At 37.1% G+C, this 20,573-nt stretch overlaps 1 protein-coding gene across 1 annotated transcript in view; it reads right to left on the bottom strand.

Annotated features, from left to right (window-relative positions):
• The window catches only part of ASB3 (ankyrin repeat and SOCS box containing 3), a 107,580-nt gene that overhangs the window by 60,581 nt on the left and 26,426 nt on the right, over positions 1–20,573 (bottom strand). The window contains exons 2-3 of the mRNA XM_068975964.1: positions 16,235–16,443; positions 8,224–8,382 (exon numbers count right to left, since the gene is read on the bottom strand). Coding sequence (XP_068832065.1) covers positions 8,224–8,382; positions 16,235–16,430 — 355 coding nt within the window. The 5' untranslated portion in view covers positions 16,431–16,443. The remainder of the gene's footprint in view (positions 1–8,223; positions 8,383–16,234; positions 16,444–20,573) is intronic.

Raw genomic sequence — 20,573 nt, 5'->3', positions numbered from 1 at the left:
GCTGATGACTTTTCCAGCTACCTGCAGTTTTCATAATTCTGTATTAAATTTCTATCCATTGATCTTCCAGTTTAAGTTCACTTTGAGCCACAGGATAGGTACAATGACATGCAAGGGGAATATAGCTTCCCTTGGGGGAAGAGGCAACATACTCCAAAGTTTCAGCAATGAACAACTTTGGAAGATAACTCTACAGATGGGGAAAGAAGCTATACTACATGGGCAGTTCCTCTTTCTCACTTTACGTCCAGGTGATCCAACCACTCTTCCTCATCTAGAAATTATCATCTATAGTTTGGTTCAAACCTTGAAGTGTTCTGGATTTTCTATTAATTTTTTTAAAAAAAGACTCTTCCATTATAGAGTGAAACACAGATCACTACAGTTATTTAAAAGAGGGAGAAAGATACAGGCAAGCAAAGCAGATTACTAAAATTTGTCTTATTATTTACAGTGCAGAGCAGACACTAGAGCCCAGATCACCTAACTTAAGAAACGCCTAATGCAACAAAAGGAGTAAAATACCAAGGGATTAATCTACCTAAGGAGACAAAAGACCTGTATGCAGAAAACTACAAGACACTGGTGAAATAAATTCCAGATGACACAAACAGATGGAAAGACGTACCATATTCTTGGATCAGAAGAATCAATACTGTGAAAATGACTACACTACCCAAAGTAATCTACAGATTCAATGAAATCCCTATCAAGCTACCAATCGTATTTTTCACAGAAATAGAACAAAAAATTTCACAATTTGTATGGAAACACAAAAGAAACCTGAATAGCCAAAGCAATCTTGAGAAAGAAGAATGAAGCTGGAGAAATCAACCTTCCTGACTTTAAACTCTACTACAAAGCTACAGTCATTAAGACAGTATGGTACCAGCACAAAAACAGAAATACAAACCAATGGAAAAAGACAGAAACCCCAGAGATCAATCCACGCACCTATGGGTACCTTATTTTTGACAAAGGAGGCAAGATTATACAATGGAAAAAAGCCTCTTCAATAAATGGTGCTGGGAAAACTGGACAGCTACATGTAAAAAAAATAAAACAAGGCCATTTTTTAACACAAAATACAAAAATAAACTCAAAATGGATTAAAGATTTAAATGTAAGGCCAAAAACTATAAAGCACTTAGAGGAAAATATATGCAGTACACTCTTTGACATACTAACAGCAAGATCCTCTTTGACCCACCTCCTAGAGTAACTGAAATAAAAACAAAAGTAAACAAACGGAACTTGATTAAACTTAAAAGTTTTTGCACAGCAAAGGAAAAAATAAACAAGATTAAAAAACAATCCTCAGAACAGGAGAAAACAATTGCAAACAAAACAAATGACAAAGGATTATCTCCAAAATATACAAGCAGTTCATGCAGCTCAATACCAGAAAAACAACCCAATCAAAAAATGGACAGAAGACCTAAACAGATATTTCTCCAAAGAAGACATACAACTGGCGAGTAAACACATTAAAAGATGCTCAACATTGCTCATTATTGGAGAAATGTAAATCAAAACTACAACAAGGTATCACCTCACATCTGTCAGAATGGGCATCATTTAAAAATCTACAAACGATAAATACTGGAGAGGATGTGGAGAAAAGGAAACACTCTTACACTGTTGGTAAGAATGTAAACTGATACAACCACTATGGAGAACAGTAAGGAGATTCCTTAAAAAAAAAAAAAAACTAGGAATAGAACTACCACGCATGTGTGTGTGTGCATGCTAAGTCACTTCCGTCATGTCTGACTCTTTGCAACCATATGAACTGTAGCCCTCCAGGCTCTTCTGTTCATGGGATTCTCCAGAGAAGAATACTGGAGTGGGCTGCCAGGTCCTCCTCCAGGGGATCTTTCTGACTCAGGGATCAAATCCACATCTCTTACGTCTCCTGCACTGGCAAGCAGGTTCTTTACAACCAGTGCCACCTGAGAAGCCAGAATTACCGTACGACCCAACAATCCCACTGCTCAGCATATACCCTGAGAAAACCATAACTGAAAGAGACACAAGTACCCCAAGGTTCCTTGTAGCATTTTTTACAAAAGCTAGGACATAGAAACAACCTAGATGTCCATCGACAGATGAATGGATACAGAAATTGTGGTACATATATACAATGGAACGTTGTTGTTCTTCAGTTGCCAAGTAATGTCCAACTCTTCACAATCCCATGGACTTCAGCATGCCAAGCTTCCCTGTCCCTCATCATCTCCCAGAGTTTGTCCAAGTTATGTCCAATTCATTGGTGATGCCATCCAATCATCCATGAGGATATATAATGGCACATTCAGTTGAGTTCAGTCACTCAGTCGTGTCCGACTCTTTGCGACCCCAAGAGTCGCAACACGCCAGGCCTCCCTGTCCATCACCATCTCCCAGAGTTTACACAAAATCATGTCCATCGAGTCGGTGATGCTATCCAGCCATTTCATCCTCTGTCACTCTCTTCTCCTCTTGCCCCCAATCCCTCCCAGCATCAGGGTCTTTTCCAATGAGTCAACTCTTCGCATGAGGTGGCCAAAGTATTAGAGTTTCAGCTTCAGCATCAGTCCTTCTAGTGAACACCCAGGACTGATTTCCTTTAGGATGGACTGGTTGGATCTCCTTGCAGTCCAAGGGACTCTCAAGAGTCTTCTCCAACACCACAGTTCAAAAGCATCAATTCTTCGGCACTCAGCTTTCTTCACAGTCCAACTCTCACATCCATACATGACCACTGCAAAAACCATAGCCTTGACTAGATGGACCTTTGTTTGCAAAGTAATGTCTCTGCTTTTTAACATGCTATCTAGGTTGGTCATAACTTTCCTTTCAAGGAGTGAGCATCTTTTAATTTCATGGCTGCAATCACCATCTGCAGTGATTTTGGAGCCCAAAAAGATAAAGTCTGACACTGTTTCCACTGTTTCCCCATCTATTTCCCATGAAGTGATGGGACCAGATCCCATGATCTTCATTTTTTGAATGTTGACCTTTAAGCCAACTTTTTCACTCTCCCCTTTCACTTTCATCAAGAGGCTTTTTAGCTCCTCTTCACTTTCTGCCATAAGGGTGGTGTCATCTGCATATCTGAGGTTATTGATATTTCTCCCGGCAATCTTGATTCCAGCTTGTGTTTCTTCCAGTCCAGCGTTTCTCATGATGTATTCTGCATATAAGTTAAATAAGCAAGGTGACAATATACAACCTTGAGGTACTCCTTTTCCTATTTGGAACCAGTCTGTTGTTCCATGTCCAGTTCTAACTGTTGCACATTACTTAGCTATAAAAAAAGTATGCATTCCCGTCAGTCCTAATGAGGTGGATAAACCTAGAGCCTATTGTACAGAGTGAAGTAAGTCAGAAAGAGACAAATATCTTAATTATTAACACATATACATGGAATCTAGAAAGACGATACTGACGATCCTACATGCAGGGAAGAAAAGGAGACACAGACATGAAGAACAGACTTTTGAACTCAGTGGGAGAAGGAGAGGGCAGGATGATTTGAGAGAATAGCATTGAAACATATATATTACCATATGTAAAACAGATAGTGAGGATTTGCTCAATGACACAAGGAGTATACCCAGCGCTCTGTGACAACCTAGAGGGGTGGGATGGGGTGGGAGATGGGAGGGAGGTGCAAGAGGGAGGAGATATATGAATACCTGTGGCTGATTTATGTTGATACATGACAGAAACCAGTACAATATTGTAAAGCAATTATCCTCCAATAAAAAATTTAAAAAAAAAAAAAACCTAACTGGAGAGTCATATATCCATTTACATCACTATGTTTTTGCAAAAGCTCAGGCTTGTACTTTTCCTTTTCTCTTCCTTTTTAAAAAATACTCTACTTCCCTACTTCCAAACAAGAATCTAAAACAACTGATGCAGTACTTGAGCATGTAGAAGTACTCTATGTACGACATCTCCTTGGTTTAAAATCTCTGCTTAAGTCAAAATATTTTTTTATTACCCAATACAAAACATAATTAGGGTGGAAAATTTGCTGTCCAAGAAACTAAGTAAATCCTATTTAGCAATATAGAATTTATAGGATTTATTTGAAGTAAATAAATCCTAATAAATTACTGAAAGTAAGTGATTAAAAGTTATTCACTGGTTTGAATTATCTTGATCACTCTTCCTCTATTAACATAAAAATTGCAAGTTAACTATATCCTGAAATATAAATCACTAAATATTTATATTTAGCAGGAGCTTCCCTGGTGGCTCAGATGGTAAAGAACTTGTTTGCAATGCAGGAGACCTGGGTTCGACCCCTGGGTTGGGAAGATCCCCTGGAGAAAAGAAAGGCTATCCACTCCAGTATTCTGGCCTAGAGAATTCCATGGACTGTATAGTTGATGGGCTTGCAAAGAGTAGGACACGACTGAGCAACTTTCACTTTCACTTTATGGCATCCCAGCCTCTGATCTAAGTTTGGGAGTTAGGAGAGTGAACAAGATAAAACCCCTGCTCTCATGGAACATTCTTTCTAAGGAGGGGAGTCAATAAACAAAGTAGCAAGTAAGTAACCGTAGCCAGTGATAAGAACTATGACGATACTAAAATAGGACAACATGGAGCACAGTGCATACAGACTAGGTAGACACAGAACTACATGGCTACTGTTTTCTGTTTTTCTGCCTTGGGGAATACAAGACATAGCATTTCTCAAATGTATGTTGATCTGGAATCCTTCTGTCAATGAACATGTATTAGCTCACTGAATCAATTCGGGAAACGCTATTCTAACCAATACAGAAGCAACAGCAAGATCAAAACTTATACACAGCACTCCTGATTCTAAAATACAGTGTTTTTACATCGCCTCATCTGTGAGAGTTGAAATAATAATAGTACATATTTCATAGAATCACAGTGTAAAATAAAGGCAATTCATCTAAAACACCTGATACAGGGCTTAGTACACTTTTCTGATAAATACGTATTACTGTTACTATTAATACAGTACTCTACACATGGTATCTTCCCCTGTCATCCCAGGGTGACTTCTGTTTCCCTCTTTTAATACTCTGAACTCTTTATCTCTGACAGGCCTTAATTCATTTTGTTCACGTTTCTATGTTAGATTTTTTTAAGATAACAACGGGAATAAAGATTGCACACAGCACAGCCTCAATGAAAGCTTAAGCTTTGTATGCAGTTGTACAGAATATTCAAGGTGGCTCAAATGTGAATGTGGGGAAAAAAGAAAAAAGAAACTTTATATAAAAGTAATCTCCCCCTCAGGAAATGCAAATCGTACTACAGCAAAGCTTCCACGAAACATCATCATAACAGTATATATCACATATTGAAAACACTCTTATAAATTAATATCATCAGTAATAGATCATTTTCTTCCTGATAAAATGCACTATCATTTCACTTCTGTGGTATTCCTGGAGAAATACATTACCTGCACTTTATCAAGAAAAAACATGAGAGAAACCCAAACTGAAAGACATTTCACAAAACAAATTGCCTGAACTCTTCAAAAATGTTAAAATCATAAAAGATAAGGACTGAAAAACTGTTACAGGAGGCTAAAGAGACATAACATCTAAATATAAAAAATAATCCTGGACTGACCCTGAACCAATAAAAAAAAATTATTTGTGGAAAAGGAGAGTAGTGGAACAACTGGCAAAACTGAGAAATCTGCAAATTACATACAATCTGTAGATTAAATAAAGTACTGCATCAATGTTAACTTCCTAATCTTGATTATTTTATGGCAGATATATAAAAGAATTTCATTGCCTCTAGGAAGTTCACACAAAAGTAGGTAAAGAAGCTTTCTGTGTATAATTTAATCTAAAAATGCTTCCAATAAATGACACATGGGTATACAGTGAGAAAAAATGATACAGTGAACAAAGACAATAGAACAAACTTTGGGTGAAAGGTATATAAGAATCTTTGTAATGTTATTTCCACAAATCTGAAATTATTTCAAAACGAAACACACTTTTATCTAATAAAAGAATAGAAAAAAAAAGGAAAATGACAAATAGTCACAAGAAAAGATGTTCAATGTCATTAGCAATCAGGAAAAACACAAATTAAAATCACAGCAAGATACCACTAATTCCTATTAAAATGACCAAAATGTAAAAAAAGCAAAAGAAAAAGCTGTCAGTTCCAAATGACATGGTAAGGATATGGGGCAACTGAAACTCAAACGTTACTGGAGAGAATGCAAAATGGTAGAGTCACTTTGCAAGAAATTTCCAAACTTTTCCAAAATTAAATATATACTTGGACTTCCCTGGTGGCTCAGACAGTAAAGCGTGTGCCTACAGTGCAGGAGACCTGGGTTCAATCCCTGGGTCGGGAAAATCTCTTGGAGAAGGAAATTGCAGTCCACTCCAGTATTCTTGCCTGAAAAATCCCATGGATGGAGGAGCCTGGTAGGCTACAGTCCATGGGGTCGCAAAGAGTTGGACACAACTGAGTGACTTCACTTCACTTCCAAACTTTTCCGAAGTTAAATATATACTTACCACATGACCTAACAATCCTAAATATTAATTTAAGAGAAATGAAACCTTATATTTAAAACAAAACCTACATGCAAAAGTTTGTAGCAATTTATTCATAATCACTGAACACTGAACATCACAATTCAAATGTCCATCAATTGGTAAATGGATACACTGTGGTGCACTCATACAATGGAATACTACTTAGCAATAAATGAAAGAATTATACAATGGAATACTACTTAGCAATAAATGAAAGAATTATTGATACGTGCAACAATATGTATGAATCTCAAAAGCAGTATGCTAAGTGAAAGAAGTCAGTCTCAAAAGTCCCATGTTGTATTATTTCATATATATTTATGTGCTTAGTCACTCAGTCGTGTTTCACTCTTTGTGACCCCACAGACTACAGTCCACCAGGCTAGAATAGCTTGCCATGCCCTCCTCCAAGGGATCCTCCCAACCACGGGACTGAACCCAGGTCTCCCACATTGCAGGTGGATTCTTTACCATCTGAGTTACCAGGGAAGCCCATATATTTACGACATTCTGTTAAAGAGCAAACTACAGGGGAGTTCCCTGGTAGTCTTAGGACTCTGGGCTTCCACTGCCATGGCCCAGGTTCAATCCTTTGGCCATACAGCAGGGCCAAAAAAAAGAGCAAAATACAGGGATGAAATCAGAAAACAGATCAGTGGTTGTAGGCATGAAGTTAGGAGGGAACGCTGATAAAAATACGAAACATGATGAAATTCTGGAACGTGATGAACTCTTCTGTGTCTTGATTATCACTGTCATTACACATTTTTATACATACATCAAAACTCACACAACTGTTCACTAAAAAGAATGAATTCTACTGTACACAATTTTAAGAATATGTATTTTTAAACTCAGAAGGAAAAATTACTTTCATAGACATTTTATTTGCAGCCTAATAAAGACTAGGTAGGTACTATTACTCTCATTTTGTAAGTGAGGAAACTGAATCATACAGTAAATAAGCGAACTTACAAATAACATGTGGCAGAACCAAACTATAGTCCAAATACTTGGATTCTATATAAATAATTTATTCTCTTAATTTTCTCATGTTCCACTAAACTTTATGGACCACAGTGTGCTTGAAGACAAATATGATGAAAGATAAGGAGGGAAGAATAAAGACAGGTAATGGAAGTATGCCCTTTAGAATTTGGCCTCTGTTCTTAATGAATTAAAAAATAGAACATAAAGGAATAAGTCTGAATAGTGATCCATATAGGCAACAGATTAACTGGCGTTAAAGATTTAACCTGTTAATTTCTTCCATAAAACTTTAAGTTTTTAATGCTAAGAAAACACAGAAGCAAACATAAAACATTCCCAGGTAACCTTGTAACTACTGCTATAATTCAAACTCTACCTGGTCTTCAGAGCAACACTGAAAACAATGATGGTGACTACAATTTACAAAAGATTTTACAACTTTAAACAGACATTTAAAGATATCCTCCCCCCCAAAAAAAGATTATTCCCAGATGCTATCAACCAAGGGTAGAAAATGAAGAAGAATCTTTAAAAACACCTTTCTGGTTTCAAAATCAAAGAAATGGCAATATAATATTTGCCATAAATACAACAGCTTGAGGGAAAACCTGGCTTAGTTTCTTAAGCAAAATATAAAATTAAAAAAATAAAAATTGTTATCTGTACCACAAATAACATACTTCACCTAAAAACAGTGGTGTGGTCTCCTCTAAAGTAGTTGCATTCGGATCTGCCCCAGCTTCTAAAAGAATCTGTATGATCTTCCAATGTCCCTGACTTGCAGCAAGATGTAACGCACAGAAGCCCTCAAATGTCTTTGTCTTGATGTAGTTTTCAGATGAATCTATGAAAGAATAAACTATCAATTAGAAGATATCACTTCTATTTCTTGGGATTAAAAAGCAAAGATTCTATGAATAATTTAATAAAATACTAAAAGATAAGTATAAATGGGAGCTCTTATAGTTTAAAACTCTAGAAAACCAAGAAAAAGTTCTATACGGGTCACAGTGTAAACAGCTCTCCAGTAGTCTTAACACAGATTCTGCCCACATACTCATTTTCTCCTCTGTTTTTTGGTAATTGGGGGAAAGAGAGTGGCAGGAATTAAAAGGAAACATAAGAGCAAGCTTAGAGATTTACTGAAATATTAACAAACTTGATTTTTTGAATTTCTAATTTCCATAAGGAAAATGGTCTCATCTGTAGCATTATTTCTTTGCATTCAACTAATAAAATGAAGGCAGTTTAAAATACACCTTTTCTAAGCTAAAACTACATTCTAATCATTATTGAAGACTGCATTTCTAAATAATAAAATGCACTCCAAGAAATTGAATTGTAACAAACAATTTATAAGGAACTTATAAATTAACTGACTTTAAGTTTTCTGGGGTTTGTTAGGAAAATCTCTAAGTTTTGGTAGCATTCAAATTATGGAAATAATGTCCACATTAAATTTTCTGAAACTCCACAACAAAAGGTAACTCTCTTACTTGGCTTCCAAAACAATCACATTCTAAACCCAGAACAGAGGGATGGGCTGTAAGGTGACTAGGGAAGTCATTTCTGAGAGTACAAAAAGTAGGCAAATTTTAAAAGCTTTAAGTAATATCTTTCTTGAAATATCAGAATTAAAACTAATGCTCCTGACTAAAATAATCATCAGTTTTAAGTAATTCTTATAACTCACTACTGAAACTGGGGGTCTAAGCTGTAACATAAATTAAAAAAAACCAGCCTACAACTTTATAAGATACACAACTAAATGGCAAGATAGAGTAGTTATATTTTTAAAAGTTCCTATCACAAAGAAAGCGTTCCCCAGATTAGTCAGAAACGGAATTTATTCAGCTATCCACAAAACTATCACGTTAAGGGACTTCCTGGTGAGCCAGTGGCTAAAATTCCATACTCCCAATGCAGGGGGCCTGGTTTCAATCCCTAGTCAGGGACCTAGGTCCCATATGCTCTAACTAAGACTTTGCATGCCACAACTAAAACCTGGTACAGCCAAATAAATTAAAAAAAAAAAAAAACACAACTATAATCTATTTCTATATATGTTGAAATTTTCTATAGAACATTTATACAGAGATATAGGTTCGATACGGATACATAAATAGCTTCCAAAAAGAAAATTTCAAAATGATAGAGATGTTGATTCTTCCCAAAATAATAAATTTATTATAATTCTAAGCAAAATGTCAACAGAACTGAATGTTACTTGATTGACTGGTTTTATACTAATAAAGTGACTCATGTTGATAGGGGTTGGAGAGAGTAAATAAGAATAACAAAGAATTTAGAAAAATAAAACAAGGAAAATATTGAGGGGAGCCTAGATTTTAAAAATTAAACTATGTGTTAAACTTAGAATAATATAATAATGTGATCCATCTGAAGATAAATCTTTTTTTTCTCCTTAAACTTAATTGTATTACTTGTTATTAACAAAAACAATCTACAAAACATGAGGGAATCCACCCATGAGTACTTTTTAAATTAATGCAGATATTGACATAGCTGTAGAGCTTGATACAGAACTAAGAGTTCAAAGCAACATATTAACTTGGTTTTGAATCTTATAATTTTTCACTCTTATCTTCAAATTGCAAAATAGTGTAACAAGCAATTTTCATTAACTTAACACTTTTAAACAAACACCCAAGTAGTTTCCCAGTCATCTGTATTCATGCTCTGCTCACAGAACCTCCAGTCGTGGTGATGCCTTTGTGACAATAGGCTGAGATTGTAATACAGAGTCCCCATCCTAAACTCTGTTAATGCAGGAGATACTCTAACAGTTTCTGCATGATCTTTAGTTAGGAAGACCCAGCTTGAGGTCTGTGAGATCCACGGAGACTTCCGAGGGCAGGAGACCCCTGAGCTGACATCTCAGTGATGAGCAGGTGCCAGGGAAGGGGAGGCAGTGAAGAGTCCTCCTTATGTGAAAGGAGAACAGAGAGCAGGAGGACCTGAAGGGAGGCTGGTCAGGAGGCTGGGGAGTGATGACGACCCTCTCCTTGACAAAACTTTAGCCAGTCTCTCCTAAGCCTTCTTGAATAAGCCTAGACCTTGTCCCAGGCCCCACACTCCCGAGTCGTATCTTTGGCCTCCCTAGCCCAGTTCCAGAAAAAATCCTACTGAGTCAGTTTAGCAAGAATCCCCCTACCCTGATATCCCCTCTTACTGGTTTTCCATTCATGAATATCCTCACTCTGTTCCTTGACTATAAATTCTCACTATCATTATGTTCAAAGTTTAGCCAGCTCTCTTCCTCTGTCATGATAGCCTTGACAGTGATTGCAATAACCCTGAATACACATTCTTATTCACTAAGCTAAATTGCCTTATTTATTTATCTAAGGATTTCTAATATCTGTTATCATACCCAGTATAACAGCATAATATTTTCTTAATATGAACTAATATAAAGCACTATGAGTTAGATCATTTATTGGCCACATAAAAGCACTTGTTCATAAGATTATAATTAATTACAAAAGTTTAAGTAACCTTTAGTCAGCAAATGGTTTAATATAGAACGGCATGATTAACTGTCAATACCAATTACACCAAACTTCCAATACAAGAAAGAAGAAAAGCAAATCTGTGATTTGTGCTAAAACTTTATACAGAAAGCTAAAGTTAAATATATTTTTATATATATAATACATATATATATGCATATTAAACTTCTAAGTAATCTATACTACACTTGAGTGTTCTCCAACTTGAATGAGAAGGCCATGTATGACTGATTTCTAGGCTAGATTCTGGATCCAAAATAATGGTAAGCCAAAGCCTTTCTCACCATTTAAGACTCTTCCATTAGGCCTGAGCACCTTCATACTTAAGTGTACTAATAGACTGCTTTAGGGATCTCTGATAGTTCACTAATATTAGATGAAGTTCAAAAACGCAGAAATTCTATAATAAAAGACAATATAATGTAAGTGCTGAGCCACAAAGGGCAAGAGAATTATGAATCATATAAAACAAGGGTATAGCAAGCATAAAGAATGACAGAAATGTCAAACCTGCTTGGGAAACTTTTTAAGATTAACCTACAATACCAGGTTAACTGGTACAGATATGAAGATGCCACTGTCATCAGTAGCAGAAGAAACCTCACTTCACTCTTCAAGACTAGAAACGTTCATAGGTCACCATCACTTTAAAAATACCTCCTTATGTGAAACTGTATGCTAGCTAGACTTTTACAACGTAGTCAGTTATGTTGTACGTTGACCAGTCTCCACTGCTCTTTTTTTTTAATTTGAATCACTCAGAAAACCCCAATGTTCATCGCAGCACTGTTTATAATAGCCAGGACATGGAAACAACCTAGATGTCCATCAGCAGATGAATGGATAAGAAAGCTGTGGTACATATACACAATGGAGTATTACTCAGCCGTTAAAAAGAATTCATTTGAATCAGTTCTGATGAGATGGATGAAACTGGAGCCGATTATACAGAGTGAAGTAAGCCAGAAAGAAAAACACCAATACAGTATACTAACACATATATATGGAATTTAGAAAGATGGCAATGACGACCCTGTATGCAAGACAGGAAAAAAGACACAGCTGTGTATAACAGACTTTTGGACTCAGAGGGAGAGGGAGAGGGTGGGATGATTTGGGAGAATGGCATTCTATCATGTATACTATCATGTAAGAATTGAATCACCAGTCTATGTCTGACGCAGGATACAGCATGCTTGGGGCTGGTGCATGGGGATGACCCACAGAGATGTTATGGGGAGGGAGGTGGGAGGGGGGTTCATGTTTGGGAACACATGTAAGAATTAAAGATTTTAAAATTAAAAAAAAAAAAAAAGAAAAGTTCTATTTATAATCTTTCTTTAAAAGGCAGAGGACCTGAATAAAGTACAAACTTTAAGAGATGAGCCAGGGGAATTCAGAAAACATTTCTGGAAATGACTTCTAGGTTATATAGACCTTTTGCTTCATTTTAGTTGGATTTCTCTAGTTAGTGAATCAGAACCATACAGAACAACCAAACTCAAAGAAGGCTAAGACCGAAAATGTCACCACCTGCTAGAACAAGTCATATACATGCTTCTTACCCTCTGAAAATCCTATTTCTTCTCTCCATCAGTTAGTCAGTCAGTTCAGTTGCTCAGTCATGTCCAACTCTTTGCGATCCCATGGACTGCAGCAGACCAGGGACAGGTCTGCTGTCCATCATCAACTCCCAGAGTTTACTAAAACTCATGTCCATTGAGTCGGTGATGCCATCCAACCATCTCATCCTCTGTCGTCCCCTTCTCCACCCGCCTCCAATCTTTCCCAGCATCAGGGTCTTTTCAAACGAGTTAACTCTTCACATCAGGTGGCCAAAATATTGGAGTTTCAGCTTCAGCATCAGTCCTTCCAATGATTTCCTTCCGGATGGACTGGTTGGATCTCCGTGCAGTCCAAGGGACTCTCAAGAGTCTTCTCCAACACCACAGTTCAAAAACATCAGTTCTTTGGCTCTCAGCTTTCTTTATGGTTCAGCTCTCACATCCATACATGACTATTGGAAAAACAATAGGTTTGACTAGATGGACCTTTGTTGGGAAAGCAATATTTCTGCTTTTTAATATGCTGTCTAGGTTGGTCATAACTTTTCTTCCAAGGAGCAAACATCTTTTAATTTCATGGCTGCAGTCACCGTCTGCAGTGATTTGGGCCTCTGAAAAAAATAAAGTCTGTCACTGTTTCCACTGTTGGCCCATATTTGCCATTCAGTGATTGGACCAGATGCCATGATCTTCATTTTCTGTATGGTGAGTTTTAACCCAAGTTTTGCACTCTCCTCTTTCACTTCCATCAAGAGGCTCTTTAGTTCTTCTTCACTTTCTGCCATAAGGGTGGTGTCATCTGTGTATCTGAGGTTATTGATATTTCTCCCAGCAAATTTGATTCTAGCTTGTGCTTCATCCAGCCCAGTTTTTCTCATGATGTACTCTGCATATAAGTTAAATAAGCAGGGTGACAATATACAGCCTTGACATACTCCCTTCCCAATCTGGACCCAGTTTGTTGTTCCATGTCAAGTTCCAACTCTTGCTTCTTGACCAGCATACAGGTTTCTCAAGAGGCAGGTCAGGTGGTCTGGTATTCCCATCCCTTTCAGAATTTTCCACAGTTTGTTGTGGTCCACACAGTCAAAGCCTTTGGCATAGTCAATAAAGCAGAAATAGATGTTTTTCTGGAACTCTCTTGCTTTCGATGATCCAGTGGATGTTGGCAATCTGATCTCTGGTTCCTCTGCCTTTTCTAAATCCAGCTTGAACATCTAGAAGTTCACAGTTCACATACTGCTGAAATTCTTCTCTTCATCAGTTCAGTTCAATTGCTCAGTCATGTCCGACTCTTTGCGACTCCATGAACCGCAGCATGCCAGGCCTTCCTGTTCGTCACCAACTCCCAGAGTTTACCCAAACTAATGCTCACTGAGTCGGTGATGCCGTCTAACCATCTCATCCTCTGTCATCCCCTTCTCCTCCTGCCTTCAATCTTTCCCAACATCTGGGTCTTTTCAAATGAGCCCACCCTAATCCTTGTGTATATACTGCAAATAAATCAGATTTATCCAAAATTTATTTTATAATAGTGAACTCTAATAAAAATAGCAAGAAATTTTATTTGACCTTTATATCAACTATGTTAACTATGGGTGGCCATCTCATCCTCTAAAAACATCAAGTCTAAAAAAAACAGTCATTAACAATGAAGATGGTATTTTTCATTTCTAAAAGAAAACACAAATGATTTACATAGCCAGTTCAAACATATTAAGTCAAAAGCATGCCTAATTTTATTCAGCAGCTAAAAGGAAAAAAAATTATAACATAAAACTGATGTGGGGGTACTTCCCTGTGCTCCAATAGTTAAGACTCCTTGTTCCCAATGCAGAGGGTGTGGGTTCAATCCCTGATCCAGGAACTAAGATCCCACATTCTAAGTGGCCAAAAAGAGAAAAAAAAAAACAAAAACTGATGTACAAAGAGATAACAGTGTATCTAGAAAGAGCTTTTTAACCAGAAACAAATATTCAAATTCATGCCTTTGTCACCAGAGATAGTTTGGGAATTCAAGCTATAGAATTAACTTTAAACAAATTCTGAACACACGTATTTTAAAATTTGAGTCATAAATCTTATTTTTTTAGTATCTTTAAACATTCAACTATAACAGATTCTAGAACATGTGATTTTAAAAGCAGCCATGACAAACTGCCTGCATCATGATTATTAGAGACTTTAGCCTTGCTATCACTCATCCCTTAAAACACAACAAACAAAAAGCCAAGCCAAAAACACTGTAAGGATTATTTTTCTAATCCATGAGGAAATCAGTAATTTTGATGAGCTATAGCCCCAAAAGACTACCTTCTCAATAGCTATGCCTGGTGATGGTAAGTACAAAGAGAAGAAAAATCTGAGTTTCCATGATTAATGAAACGTAAACAGTGCACCAAATGTCATAACATGGAGTGTTATATTCAATCTCAGTTTAAATTAACTGAATGCTAAAAATGTTTATTTTGCTTAAACACTGGAAGCATGCTATAGTGGGAAAACATGAGTCAGAGAAAAGGATTCAAGTCAAATTTCCTAGTTCATTATATAAATTTTGACAAGTCAATTTCTCTTGAAAGAAAGATCAAGCCTTGCTTGATCTTTTCAACAATAAAATGGGTATAACAATGCCTCAATAGCAGCTTTGTATTTATTAGATAAATAATGTAAATCAAGCATCTAGTACAATGATTGCCACAAAGCAGGGCTCAATCACCATTAGTTCTCTTTCCATGCCCTGTTCCCTAAGTGTCAAACTCTTTGCTTAGTCTCATTTACTGAGCTCTTCACTCAGCAGTGTGCTGGCAAATGTGTAACTGGCTCAGAGGGAGAGGGAAAAAAAGTTTATGCAATTGGTTTGTAGCACTGGCTGAGTTCTGGGGTAAAAACATTTCCATATAGCTGACCTCAACCTATGAGCATGATCTCAACTTATGAGCATGAAGTCAATCAAATACAGAGTTGGAAAAAGATGTACGTGATTACTCTCTGTCCCATTACTCTGTTTTGTTTTTTGCACAACACTTTCACCTTTTGAAATTATCTTGTTTAACTGTTTCAGTATTTACTGTCTGTTTCCACCCTCACAGGATTAAAAACACCATAAAAGCAGAGATCTTGTCCGTCCCACTCTCTTCTGTATCTTCATTAAATATAAAAGCAAACTAATTGCAGAGAGTCCCAAAATTAAGGAAACCATAAAGTATTTCTAAAAAAGACTAATATACTCACATCCTCAATTTCAGCAGCACTGCTCTTTTTCTTTGGAGAAAGAATAAAAAACAAACATAACCAGTAACTACCAAATGCTTAAATTAAAACAGCAGATACTTTTGCCACATCACCTAGCTTAGCAAGAAAAATCAGCCAGGCACAAGCACTTCCATATAAAGGACAACATTTATAGATGTCTAGCTGGAACACCACACTTACATAATTCAAGGTGGGCAATCTAACCATTCTTAATAACACAGAGGCAGTCACTGTATGACTACAGAAAGGTAAACAAGCATTACTGTTAGTAAGTCATGTATTATCACTTTTTTTATTAATCCAACTTGCAAGTCCAGCCTTTCATACCGTGAATTAACTTTACCTGCACGAATTAACATCCGCAAACATTCTACAGAGTTGTGATAAGCAGCTTCGTGAATTGGCATCCATCCCCTGTTATCAGCAACATCAATGCTACGCCCCTTTTTGAGCAGTTTTCTTAATACTTTAACATTGCCTTCTCTGGCAGCAAGTCCAACCGTGGAGCATGTATCAGCATATGCCTCTGTAAAATCCATTCTTTTGACCAATCTACAAAACAAGGTAGAAAGAAAACACTATCATCAATAAATACTGTACTCCTAGATATTAGAAGAGCACAGCTGATCTGTGGCATCTTTTACGTAATTGCTGAGGAAGAGCCTGAGGTAGAGATAGCAACCTGTCATGCCATCACCTCTGCTAGACTAAACCAGGAAGTCTCTCTGCTTGGGGTAGGATTCCATAGAATGCTCATATTAAAGGTATCAGGGGAGTTTAAAGTGTTCCATCACTCCTTGTCTGAGCAACTTCTTCCGGCAGCCTTCCTCTTCCATTCAGACTCCAACAAAATACACTCATTGGAATGCTGTTGACGAGAGAGCGTAAGGCCCTCAGTTAACCCCAAATGTATACTCTATTGTGTAGAGATGGCCATTTAACTACCAGCAACATTCAGCCTCAAGAATTAATTTCATAGCCCTTTACAGGAAAAAGCTAAACCCAAAAAAGCCAGAAAGGAGTGAAAGACTTTTTTTAAAGAACAAAAATAAGCAGTAATTCTAGTTTTTCTGCACCTGCAAGTCCTTTCCAGAAGGAGTGAAACTCTCAGGTTCTCTTTCCTTGATCAAACAGCCCCATTGACTGAATATGCTAAAATGAACAAAGAGCATGATAAAGAGATGGGTTCAGCTTTTCTACACTAGCCCAGAAAGTTTTTCACAGAATTACTGCCCTCTTCCTCACAATCTCCCTTCAAAGTTCATCTCAAGTTCCCCTGGAGTCAGTGTCCTGTATAGCTCAGAATGTGACTCTTACAAACACAATTTCTTGTTAGTCAAGCTATGAGGCAGATTGGGCTAAGACCCAGGATTTCAGGGCAATGGTTATCTCCCAAGGGGTAGCCCTTTCTCATTAACACTTCAGTTTCATCCTTCCTTCAGTTTTTCTAAAGATCTTAGGAGGTAGTTCAGGAAATGCTAACAACATGTCTAGTCCAGTATGGGTAAAAAGGTTTCTAGAGCCATATTCTAAATAATTTAATCAGAAAGGTGGGTTTGAGGAAAGAGGTTAAAAGTAAGCACACACAGTATTTCTTGTAGTGCTGGAAAAATTTAAATGTATCTATGGTCATATTTTGGAGAAGGCAATGGCAACCCACTCCAGTACTCTTGCCTGGGAAATCCCATGGACAGAGGAGCCTAGTAGGCTACAGTCCATGGGGTCGCCAAGAGTCGGACACAACTGAGTGACTTCACTTTCACTTTTCACTTTCATGCACTGGAGAAGGAAATGGCAACCCACTCCATATTCTTGCCTGGAGAATCCCAGGAATGGGAGCCTAGTGGACTGCCGTCTACAGGGTCACACAGAGTCGGACACAACTGACGTGACTCAGCAGTAGCAGCATAGTCATATCTGGGGCTTCCAAGGTGGCATGGCACAGAGGTAAAGAAACCGCCTGCAAATGCAGGATTCACATGCAGGAGACTCAGCTCAATCCCTGGGTTGGGAAGATTCTTTTAAGCAGGTAATGGCAACTCACTCTAGTATTTTTGCCTGGAAAATTCCATGGACAGAGGATCTTGGCAGGCTACAGTCAATGGGGTCGTGAAAAGTCAGATGTGACTGAGCACACACACAATGGTCATATTTAAATATTAAAACTGTATCTGCAGGAACTGATTCCATAGAGAGTTAATGTCAGCTATGATTTAATCTGATTGAATTAACTGGTCCATTACTAAGAAAGTGAAGATATTTACTACTACAGAACATTTAATTATTCAGTTAATAATTATTTACTGAACACCAATTAAATGATCAGCAATAAGGAGAATATAAGATCACAAAGACATAGATTCTATCTCAAGTTATGTACCATCTCACAGAAACAATAAATATATGTGATTCAAAATAGAAAGCAGAAAGTGCCGTAAGAGAAGTATAGATAGAGTCATGAGTAGTCAAAGCAGGGGAAAACTACTTCAAGCTGTGCCTAAAAGATAAGGGAGGCTGTGACACTGAGATAACATGCAAAAGAGCATTTCTAGACAGAAGGAAAAAAAAAATAACCAAAATTATGGAAATGAACAAGCAAGGGTGAGTAAGGTCCAGTGAGTAATGGAAGCAATCAATTCACTTTGGAAGGATTAGGTACACAGTAGAAAACTGAGATTACAAAGGCAGGAAAATTATGGAGAATCTTGAATGCTAAACTGTACATTTCTGAACCACACTACTTGTAGCAAGGGCCATTACATCCAAGTTTCACAAAAAAGGACAAATCACACATTTTAGGACAATTTATAAACATATTCATCTAAGAGAAGAAAACTTTTTTTTCTACACAGAAAAATCACAAACACACACACATGCAAGAATACTATTCCAAAGACATTAAAAAACAGCATTCAAGTAAAAACAGGTAAGCATCCCTTCTGGCTTTTCTCACAGTTATAAATACTGTTAATAGATCTAGATTAATATGGGATAATCTGAAAAAATTAACAGAACTGGATATCTTTGCACTTAAGAGAAAGAGAATCCAAAAGAAATGTACTATAATAGCAAGATCATTCTCTTCAACCCTTAATACAACAAGTTAACACGAATAAACTGTTTATCTTACTTAGGAACTTCCCTGCTGGTTCAGTAGCTAAAATCCCAAGTTCCCAATGCAGGGTGCCAGAGTTCAATCCCCACTCAGGAAACCAGATTCAACATGCTGTGACTAATATTTTTCATGTCTCAGCAAAACTGAAGAGTCCATGTGTGCAACCAAGACCCAGCAAGGCAAATAAATAAAGATCTCTTTTAATAAAACCTATGTTCTAGACTAAAAGAGAATACAAAAATATATATAATGTATTAACAAATATGTATGATAAATATACCTCAGCTGGACCTGAACTGGTAAAATATCAGCTACAAAAATAAATTTTGAGGCAATTAAGGAAATCTGAACACAGAATAAATATTTGATGATGTAATTATTGTTTATTTTCTTGATGTTTATATTGGCACTCTGGTTATTAGGAGAATGTCCTTATTCTTAGAATTATTTAGCAGTTAAGCCACAGCACAAGCAGCTTCAAACAATAGAGCGTCTGTCTGCAATGCAGGAGACCCGGGTTCAAGCCCTGGTTTGGGAAGACCCCTGGAGAAGGAAATGGCAGCCCACTCCAGTATTCTTGCCTGGAAAATCCCATGGACAGCGGAGCCCAGCAGGCTACCGTCCATGGGGTCGCAAAGAGTCGGACACGACTGGGCTACTTCACTTTCACTTTCGCTTTCTAAAGAGAAATAAAAGATAAAGCAACTGTGGCAAAATGTTAATTATTGGATCCATGTGGAAGACATAAATGGTCACCATACTCTATATTTCTAACTTTTCTGTATGTCTGAAATTTTTCAGAAAAATTGGGAGGGGGAAACTAACCATTCCCGGCAATGTGAAATCACAACTTGAAGAAAGTTAAGACCTTGTTACTCTTAAACTAAGTTTTTCTTTGTGACATTTTTCTGCTGACTTCTTAAGAGTATAAATAATAGTCTTTGAACCCGGATGTTCTAGTATTCTTTTACATGGTTGAAGACTATAAAACATAAATTTTCAAGAAAGAACAAGCATTTCTTTAGGCTTCTGTTCTCACATACATAAACATGGCCTTGACGGCCCAAGTGAGCTTCCTGAACAGTAATTCCAAGCAGCATCTCTAACCTGCAGATCAAAACGTTTTTTAGGATACCTGACCTGCTGGATAAATTCATGAAATCTGTTCAATTCTTCAACAGAAAAACGTACACAAATCCCAAATCCTGTATAAAATTTCAGGAGGTCCACATATGGCTTCCAAAGCCTATGCGCAAGCTAAAAACATTTACCTACATTTTTCTGAGTGAGTTTCTGAAAGATGACTAAGATCGTTTCACAGAGAAAATTTTAATATATACGCAGCTTTTGTTGAAATAATGATAGCTCTTCCATAGGCACAAAACTTCTGTAGAAAACTTTGTTTTTGAAAGGTAAAAAAGACTTTTTTAAATGTAAATAAAGTCAAATACAGATTACAATCCCTGTTTGCATTCCCCTAGCTCTTGTTAAATGGGCAGAAATCCAGTTTTTAAAGCATAAGAAATGTCCTTCTACGTGCCACATAAGGTGCCCATAAACAGTTCGT

This window comes from Capricornis sumatraensis, chromosome 1, assembly GCF_032405125.1.
Source record: "Capricornis sumatraensis isolate serow.1 chromosome 1, serow.2, whole genome shotgun sequence".
Classification (NCBI taxonomy): Eukaryota; Metazoa; Chordata; class Mammalia; order Artiodactyla; family Bovidae; genus Capricornis; species Capricornis sumatraensis.
The sequence above is the reverse complement of the archived record's forward strand: the minus strand, read 5'-3'. Positions and strand labels throughout refer to the sequence as shown.